At 36.6% G+C, this 9585-nt stretch overlaps 1 protein-coding gene across 6 annotated transcripts; it reads right to left on the bottom strand.

Annotated features, from left to right (window-relative positions):
- Positions 1-427: 427 nt before the first annotated feature.
- Positions 428-9507, bottom strand: LOC139977072 (uncharacterized). 6 transcript variants are annotated; one of them, XM_071986090.1, is made up of 5 exons: positions 9222-9507; positions 6301-6460; positions 3147-3451; positions 1573-1677; positions 428-1332 (listed from the first exon to the last, which is right to left on the bottom strand). In XM_071986090.1, exons 2-5 carry the CDS (start codon positions 6410-6412, stop codon positions 799-801), a joined length of 1056 nt encoding a protein of 351 aa, XP_071842191.1. In that variant the 5' UTR covers positions 6413-6460; positions 9222-9507; the 3' UTR covers positions 428-798. The 6 variants fall into 6 exon arrangements, with proteins under 6 accessions (XP_071842191.1, XP_071842189.1, XP_071842187.1 ...); XM_071986088.1 differs by having other exon boundaries at positions 9227-9506; XM_071986086.1 differs by lacking the exon at positions 9222-9507 and adding an exon at positions 6944-7265.
- Between the last annotated feature and the right edge of the window lie 78 nt (positions 9508-9585).

Here is a 9585-nt window from a genome sequence, read left to right as displayed (position 1 = left end):
AGATGACACCGTTCTAGGTGATACCATTTTAGGTGACACCCTTCTAGATGACACCCTTCTAGGTGACACCCTCTTAGGTGACACCCTTCTAGGTGATACCCTTCTAGATGACACCATACCAGATGACACCCTTCTATATGACAACATACCAGATGACACCCTTCTAGGTGACACCCTTTTAGGTGACACCCTACCAGAGACACCCTACCAGATGTCGCTCTTCTAGATGACACCCTGCTAGATGTCAGCTGTTCTAGATGTCGCTAAATACTATATTTTATTTTTATTTTCTTGAACGAATGTAGTGTCCTCGACTGTGAGGAATCAAACGGTTTTATTATTTCTTTGCAAGGGAAAAGCAAGCTATAGATCATTTAAAGTATCAGATGTACCACATAAATATTCCTGAAATATATTACCACATAAATATTTCTTTGCAAGGGAAAAGCAAGCTATAGTCCATTTAAAGTATCAGATGTACCACATAAATATTCCTGAAAGGTATTGAATCGCGGAATTCGCTTTCTCTATATATGTTTGAAACGACAGTACTATTTGTTAGATTGAACATGATGAGGCATATGGTGAATGCCTTGCTTTTACAGTCCCAGGCAATTGATAATGATATTTGAATCAGGAGAAAGTGCTTTTTCAATAATACTTATATAAGAATACAAACATAGATAGACATGACTTGTCTTATTGCAATAAATGAAAGATAAAGTGTTTCATCTAAAAAGAGTTTAGCAAGCTAATAATTGAATTGAGAATCTTCCTTTCTGACATTTCATAACGTTCTTATAGCCTAGTTTCCTCGTTGCACGTTCTTGGTTTATATTTTGACCCGTTTGATCTTTCCATTCCAATCACTTCGTTGAATTTATTATTATCATTATTATCTGGCGTCCATTCGTATTTTAGATTTTGGTAAATTATCAGCGCGAGCGCAGACGCATCGAATCTATGTGTCCCTACTTTGCTTCCATTTGGGCTAATGCAATCATATTGCATTGCACATTCAAAGAGTGGCTGAACTATGTTAGTTTGGAGCGTAGTGCTATTTATGAACAATTGCCTGTTTGCAGTCGGATGCGGAGATGCGTTATGCTCTTGGTAGTACATTGTGCGATTTATGCCCAAGAATTCAAACATTCCTTTATTAGTATAGTAGTACTGATGACGAATTGGTGAATGCACCTTTGGATCAAAACTGTGCATCAAGGACATATAACCATGATGGTTGTTAGCGTACGGGATCAGTTCCTTTAAAGACTTTTTGAAGCGAACCGCGGCGTCACCCCAGTATATCGCTCCAAACTCGTTCAGGGTTGTCTGCGGAATAGGAGAGAATCACTCAAAATTTAATCAACAATATTTCGTTATTTCACTTTGGTCCTGATGTCTCACTTCTTCATAAATCCTACTCTTGTAAAGTGTTTTTAACCGATTAGCATGGATAAAAGTGAACATCAAATGTCAAAGGGACAGAAGTAATGGTATATTATTTGGTTGTAATTAATATTTTCATAGAACGATTCCAAATATTTTCTGTCGCAGCGTAAAAGCACTTACTTTTATAATAATAGGTTTCCACGAAAAAACATGTAAGTTTGACACAAATTTGGGGTACTTGGCAAACGGAAACGGGCGAAGCTCTACGTTGCAGTAAGACTGGACCTGAAATAATGATAACAATTAGGTTATAAGTAATAATTGAAGTTGATGTAATTTGGTATATTTCATTGTTACTTAAGAGTTTGAACTGTCACATTTGACTATTAATGCCTTCTCTAATTCTTGCATTACGGTATGTATTCGAGCAACTGTTAGCTGAATTAGGCCATGCTTCTTGCCTTACCATGTGTTCTTTTTAGTAGAGAATTTAGTGTTAGTCAATCATAAATTAATATAATAACAATAAAACCATATTTATAAATATACACCAATACAATGTTCATATGCGCTATTACAAAACTACAAACCATTCAATCCTTTTTAAATTAACATTCTTTAACATTATAATCAATTTAAGCACGGTGCAGTGTATTTAATTTAAATAAAATGATACAACATGCAGGAAGCGGTCGATGAGTTGGTCAATTGTAAAATCTCTTCTCGAACCCTCCCCCAACCCCTAGCTCCTACAACCCCACTCCCCCAATATCATCTTGATGGAACATTTTCACAGGTCGTAATTTGGCATAAAAAGTGGATCTTTTTATGTAAAATACCGTCCTGTCCTCATCATTTTCAGATCAAACAGTCGAAAGTTTGTAATGAAAGGCCGAGATTTAGAGTTTGTCCCTAACTTCAATTTTTACTTCGGAAACCCTTGTGTAAATGAGTCAAATTTTGTTACCAAATGGTCGAAATTGAAGTACCGTAAATGATGACAAAGTTTGCTATATAAAGTCGAAATTTCAAGAAAACAGTCAAATGAAAAGATAGAAAGTTGAAATTTATTTAATCCTTAACTTCGAAATGCCACGATCAAAGAGCTAACAACTTGATAAGAAATTTGGGATAAATAGTTAAATCCACAACTCATAGTTGGGCTTCGGTGAATACGGACAGTGCTTTGAGGCGTATTACATTGCTGCACCCATCATGGTTACGTCCCCCGCCCCCCCAGACCCAGACACCTTATAATAAGGATCCAATTATACCCGGTTAATACTTTTATAGTAAACCGGTTAATTCTTTGGACAGTTTACCGGTTATTGAAAAATAAAAGTGTACTTGGCCCCACCTCCTGTATTTTTTTGTTTTGTTCTGCGGTAGGCCATGGCGGTTCTAAGATGATTTAAATAAATATGTATTTTGTGATGAATCTGACGATATTCATATTTATGAGGATAAAGGTCAAATTTTCCACAAACACAACAACATTGCGTAATAATATTAAACATTGAGAGATTATGACCTAGTTTTACCAAACATTGTTAATCAGAGTTATTCATTTTGTAGAAATAAACGTATTTCTTTGGGGGGGGGGGCAGACGGAAGCGCAAATTGGCCGATGACTGTGTTGTGACAAACTCCCCCGTATTTAGTAGGACTAGGCCCTATGTTAACAAAGGTTATGCGTCCCGGGGCTCGCCAAGCAGCTTGGTGTTATGCCGCTGGTAATTACGAACGATACTTACTGCCTTTTTTGTTTCTCCGTTCAAACCGAGGTCATATACCACTATCTTCTTGCTCGGCATTTGCCTTTGAGCTGTTCCGATAATACCTTTAGCTTCCATAAAGTGGTTTTGAGAGAAGGCTGTCACAATCACCAACTTATCGTATATATGATCCACATCTGGTATTCTTTCATCCAGATCAATGTATCCAACTGAGGGTCCATGAGACTTATTATTCATCAATTGCTGACTCTCAGTTGAGTTGTCGAATGGTTCAATAACATTGTTATTGTTCAGCTCATAGTGTCCATCGATGTATGTGTTACCTGCCAACAAACCCATAGAGTTCAAAGTGAGCTGTTCGTTTCCCTTATTTAGAATCATCAACAAAAGTCTCAGTCTCAAGAAATGTGTCGTCTATACTCATTGAAAATGACTATGACACAGTTGTAGTTTAAATATATAAGTGACATGAAAAATGGGGGGTGGGGGATTGCACATTCATCCAGGCGCGTTGCCAGGGGGGCGAATTTTTTTAAATGCTTTTATGATATCGCTAGTATTTTCAAAAGAGAAAATGCTAAGATGCAACTTACAAGGCCTGGGAAGTGCCATTTCCAGCGATCTGGGAGTTATTTTCAGCCAAAATTTTCTTGTATGCTTCGGGCCAAAACATGGTGGCGCTACGCTTAGATAGTTTGCAATGCCGAATCTACAGTTTCGCCCCTCCCTTGGCAAATTCCTGGCTACGCGCCTGCATTCATCAATTGACGGGGAGGGGAAGGATTTTCAGTCGGGCCACATTTTGTTAGCATTCAGCTGGTGAAAAATTAGACCACTGCGATATGGTAGGATGGTCTTAGCAACTCGCGAGTTCGATATATCGATATATTTGTGTGTGTTTCTATGCTGAAAGTATCAGCAATCTATAATAATATATTATGTATTCAACTTAGTGTGTACGTGTATGGCAGGCCAAATGCCCAATTATTACAAAATCCAGGTTTATCGGTCGAAAATCCTGTTTTATCACAGAAAGGCCTGGATTATCACTTGAAAAACCTGTATTGACGGTGCAAAACTTGTATATCCTTCGATAAACCTGGATAATGGATAAAAAACCTGCATTTTCGATTAATTAACGAGACCTGCATTTTCGATTGATATAACCTGCATTTTCGATTGACATAACCTGCATTTTCGATTGATATACCAGGAATTTCGATAAATATAACCTGGAATTTCGACAGATAATCCAAGTTTATCAGCCGAAACTGCAGGTTTAACAGAGAATGAGTTAACATAGATCGGCAATCAACACAAAAAAGATCAGTCAACCTGTTGCAAATAATCCTTTTATGAATCACTCGCTTGAGACTTTACTGTGGATTTACCTGTGGAAAGGATATTGCTGGGAACTGAAAAACCATGTAACCATTCTGAATCTAAAAACCATGTCACCATTCTGAATCTAAAAGCCATGTCAACATTCTGAATCTAAACACCATGTCACCATTCTGAATCTTAAAACCATCTCACCATTCTGAATCTAAAAACCATGTCACCATTCTGAATCTAAAAACCATGTCACCATTCTGAATCTAAAAGCCATGTCACCATTCTGAATCTAAACACCATGTCACCATTCTGAATCTTAAAACCATCTCACCATTCTGAATCTAAAAACCATGTCACCATTCTGAATCTTAAAACCATGTCACCATTCTGAATCTAAAAACCATATCACCATTCTGAATCATAACACCATCTCACCATTCTGAATCTAAAAATCAATCTCACCATTCTGAATCTAAAAACCATGCCACCATTCTGAATCTAAAAACCATCTCACCATTTTGAATCTAAAAACCATCTCACCATTTTTTAATCTTAAAACCATGTCACCATTCTGAATCTAAAAACCATATCACCATTCTGAATCTAAAAACCATGTCACCATTCTGAATCTAAAAATCAATCTCACCATTCTGAATCTAAAAACCATGCCACCATTCTGAATCTGAAAACCATCTCACCATTTTGAATTTAAAAACCATCTCACCATTTTTTAATCTTAAAACCATGTCACCATTCTGAATCTATAAATCATGTCATCTTTCTGAATCTAAAACCATGTCACCATTCTGAATCTAAACACCATCTCACCATTCTGAATCTAAAAACCATGTCACCATTCTGAATTTAAAAACCATCTCACCATTTTTTAATCTTAAAACCATCTCACCATTCTGAATCTAAAAATCATCTCACCATTCTGAATCTAAAAACCATGTCACCATTCTGAATCTAAACACCATCTCACCATTTTGAATCTAAAAACCATCTCACCATTTTTTAATCTTAAAACCATGTCACCATTCTGAATCTATAAACCATGTCATCTTTCTGAATCTAAAAACCATATCACCATTCTGAATCTAAAAATCAATCTCACCATTCTGAATCTAAAAACCATGCCACCATTCTGAATCCAAAAACCATCTCACCATTTTGAATCTAAAAACCATCTCACCATTTTTTAATCTTAAAACCATGTCACCATTCTGAATCTATAAATCATGTCATCTTTCTGAATCTAAAAACCATGTCACCATTCTGAATCTAAAAACCATCTCACCATTCTGAATCTAAAAACCATCTCACCATTCTGAATCTAAAAACCATCTCACCATTTTTTAATCTTAAAACAATGTCACCATTCTGAATCTATAAATCATGTCATCTTTCTGAATCTAAAAACCATGTCACCATTCTGAATCTATAAACCATATCACCATTCTGAATCTAAACACCATCTCACCATTCTGCTGAAACATCAGAAATAACCTGTCCTGCCAGATATGTAAAAGCAATTCCTTTGAAGTAACGACAGAATCGAATTAAGATCAGTCAACGACGGAATAGGTTTAAGATAAATCAACATTGGAATCGGATTAAGATTAATCAACATTGGAATCGGATTAAGATTAATCAACATTGGAATCGGATTAAGATTAATCAACGACAGAATGGGATAAAGATTGATCAAAAACGTATAAAGAACATTTGAAATGTGGTTAACATTGATTGAGACACTTTCATCATTCGGATCATATCTTTCTAATTTTTAAGCAGGACCTGATGTTACTACCTTGCAAACACTGAGTTTACTTACGGCTGTGTGTAAGTTTTGATACCGAGTTGGTATTCGGCGATAGTAACACCCCAAGTAAGAAGGTGATCAGAAGTGCTAAGGCAAGCTGAATATATTTAAGCGGTTTCATCATCTTTCATGAAGTTGCTTACTCCGGCACATTTCCCATAACGACAGTTCTCTGAAATAAATAGAAAGCAGGTACTATACCGATCATTGTGGTTTACTTTATTGCATGAGTGGAAAGCCGACATCCGAAAAATATAGGCCTAGGCGAATGTCTCACGGAAGGATATATGGGGTAATTTAAAACCGAAGGAGGACAGAGGGGGAGGTGGGGGGGTAATGGAAGGGACTCGAGCCGATTGGCCGAGTCAACCTCGTTTGGAAAGCAGACTGGTAGAAGGTCCATGGAACATATGTAAGACAGAATATTAGTTGATTGGCTAAGCATTAATGATGACATCACTATTTAATTTAGACTATATTTATATTTGGTAAGCCCTACATTCCGGGAGCAAGGCAGCATGTCTTCGTAGTGTGTGCAGTACTGCTTACAGAATATATCGACCGCTAGACAGAAACCGACAAAAGGCAAGTCTGTGGAGAAAGACAGATGGAGCCTGCATTTTCAGTTGGATAATACTAAACTAGTTGTGCTTACCTACGTCCAAACAGCCACAGTGTCCGACACAGATGGAGGCGCAAAATATCAACTGAATGTTCAAAAAGCTGCCCGAAGTGTAGTACAACGTGTTTACTGATCGGTGTACTGTAATAGTGGCATATAGCTTTATGTGTGGTTAAAGTCCAACTTGTAATATGATGATGTTTACACATTGCATGTGTATTAACAAACCATAGTTAGGCTGTATGATAGTATCTCCATTTATGTCTCCATGCTGTTGTTCTTGTTGATGTACAAACCATAGTTAGGCTATATGATAGTATCTCCATTTATGTCTCTGTGCTGTTGTTCTTGTTAATATGTACAAACCATAGTTAGGCTATATGATAGTATCTCCATTTATGTCTCCGTGCTGTTGTTCTTGTTAATATGTACAAACCATAGTTAGGCTATATGATAGTATCTCCATTTATGTCTCTGTGCTGTTGTTCTTGTTGATGTACAAACCATAGTTAGGCTGTATGATAGTATCTCCATTTATGTCTCTGTGCTGTTGTTCTTGTTGATGTACAAACCATAGTTAGGCTATATGATAGTATCTCCATTTATGTCTCCGTGCTGTTGTTCTTCTTGATATGTTCGTTCATCCATTACATCATCTTGCATTCCGACTCTTTCTATTCATGATAGAGATTTAAGTCTGCGAGGTTGTGGCGGTGTGTGAATATAAAAGAGATCAACAGAGGATACAACAAAGCCACAATTGATGAGCAAAGCTTGCCCTATTCACTTGTATTCCACAGACAAAAGCACAGACAAGCGAAACGCGGACCACATATATGCGTGGTCAGAATGAAATTGCTGTTCAAGCCTTGCAAGGCACGGCTCCTGCAAGTTAATTGGAACTTTTTTAAAAGGAAAAACAGACAATCGATAGCAAAAGTAGCGAATGAAATGGAAGACAAGCAGCACACACATTTAGAAGAGAAAAGGGAGCTTCTTGGGAAAACTAATGGGAGGTTGCACCATCCCTGGCAAACCCACCCTGCCGGGATGTACCCTACCCGGCTTATGCTAAGCAAAATTAAACTATATGATATATATATATATATTGGCCGACTCTAAGTATATATATATCTATCAGCTTCGAACGGCTCGATCGGGCTAGTAACACCCCCCCCCCCCCGATGAAGCAGCTGTTGATGGTTACAAACATTCTAAAATGTAAACCTGTACTAACAACTTTTGCCTCCATGATAAATTAAAAAGCTCTTGAAACTGTGATTTACTATGCTGGTATAGCCATACGTAGGCCTACATGATTTTCTATGATTACCGTAAAATTGCAGTGGTGGTGTTTACGCATTGTCATTGTACATCTTGTTAATTTTTACTAACATAACATAACCGTAGTATATGTATATATATATATATATATATATATATATATATATATATATATATATATATATATATATATATATATATATATATATATATATATATATATATATATATATATATATGGGTGTATGTATATATGTATTAATATATATATATTTTCGGTTTCGAACCTCTAGACATACAATCAGCGTCCATAGCCTAGTGGTTAGGGTGTCCGCGTGCAGAGCGGAAGGCCCGTGGCTCGAATCCCGGTGGAGGCTGAAAGCTTTATCACTGTTCTTGATTTTCCAACTCATTACGATTTTCATATTATATACATATATATATATATAAATAAATGAAAATCGTAATGAGTTGGAATATATATATATATATATATATATATATATATATATATATATATATATATATATATATATCTGTATCTATCTATAGGCTGCAATTTTCGCGGACGAAACGTGGACGGGAAAATTGCACGCTCGTAAAGTTGTATACATTGTTAAGATTTAGAGTTGTACTACACAAATTTAGTTAAAATTGTGGAAATGATAGCACAATTATTCATTTAGGCCATACCCGAAACAAACATCTATTTGTTTATCTGCATGATACAGAACCCCCTTTAATGATATCGGCTTCAACGAACACAAGAGTAACTACTTCCTGGATCCGCCGCATCTGTCCGTTCCATACATAAAGGTTCATGCCCTCCCTAAAGTCAGCCTTTCCATGTGTACGTTACTGTTAAATTGTATTTATAAGTTACAGCATGGAGCTGCTTCTATATACTTGGACCGCAAAAATAAGCGCAGGCTTTCTGTTTAACAGTTGTTGACGCTGCCTCGCCGTAGAGCCAGTGAGTTAATATCATGTAGAAAGTAAATAAGAGGTAGAACTCATATGTATATACCTTACCTTGTTATATATCTGTACAAAGTCACTTCTTTGCCTTGGCAGTATATACATTGCAATCACGATATGTCAAGACCTGTGCTCACAGTATAATATATCCTACTGTCATTGAACGCCGAGCCCCTTCTAAGTGACGGTACTTGTTATAGCTTTATGTTTCAGCTTGTATCTTTCGTGAATCGTTTGCTCTTCACTCAACTAAACTTACACGTCAAAAGCAATAATACATACTACAACATCCACAGACCGCACAACGTACGACCGAAGTCTATTCAGCGATCTAACCATTTCTATTGTTATTATCTCGAGGAAAGAAAAATCCATAATTCTCCGCAATAGATTATTGACATAATACACTGCTT

Source organism: Apostichopus japonicus, chromosome 12 (assembly GCF_037975245.1).
Source record: "Apostichopus japonicus isolate 1M-3 chromosome 12, ASM3797524v1, whole genome shotgun sequence".
Taxonomy (NCBI): domain Eukaryota; kingdom Metazoa; phylum Echinodermata; class Holothuroidea; order Aspidochirotida; family Stichopodidae; genus Apostichopus; species Apostichopus japonicus.
Note: the sequence above shows the minus strand (reverse complement) of the source record. Positions and strands in the feature narration are given on the sequence as shown.

Coding starts and splice junctions, on each gene's coding strand:
- LOC139977072 (XM_071986090.1), bottom strand. CDS start 6,412: ATGATGAAACCGCTTAAATATATTCAGCTTGCCTTAGCACTTCTGATC. Junction 3,452..6,300: donor ATCAAAACTTACACACAGCC/GTAAGTAAACTC, acceptor GTTTGTTGGCAG/GTAACACATACATCGATGGA. Junction 1,678..3,146: donor ACGGAGAAACAAAAAAGGCA/GTAAGTATCGTT, acceptor TCATTATTTCAG/GTCCAGTCTTACTGCAACGT.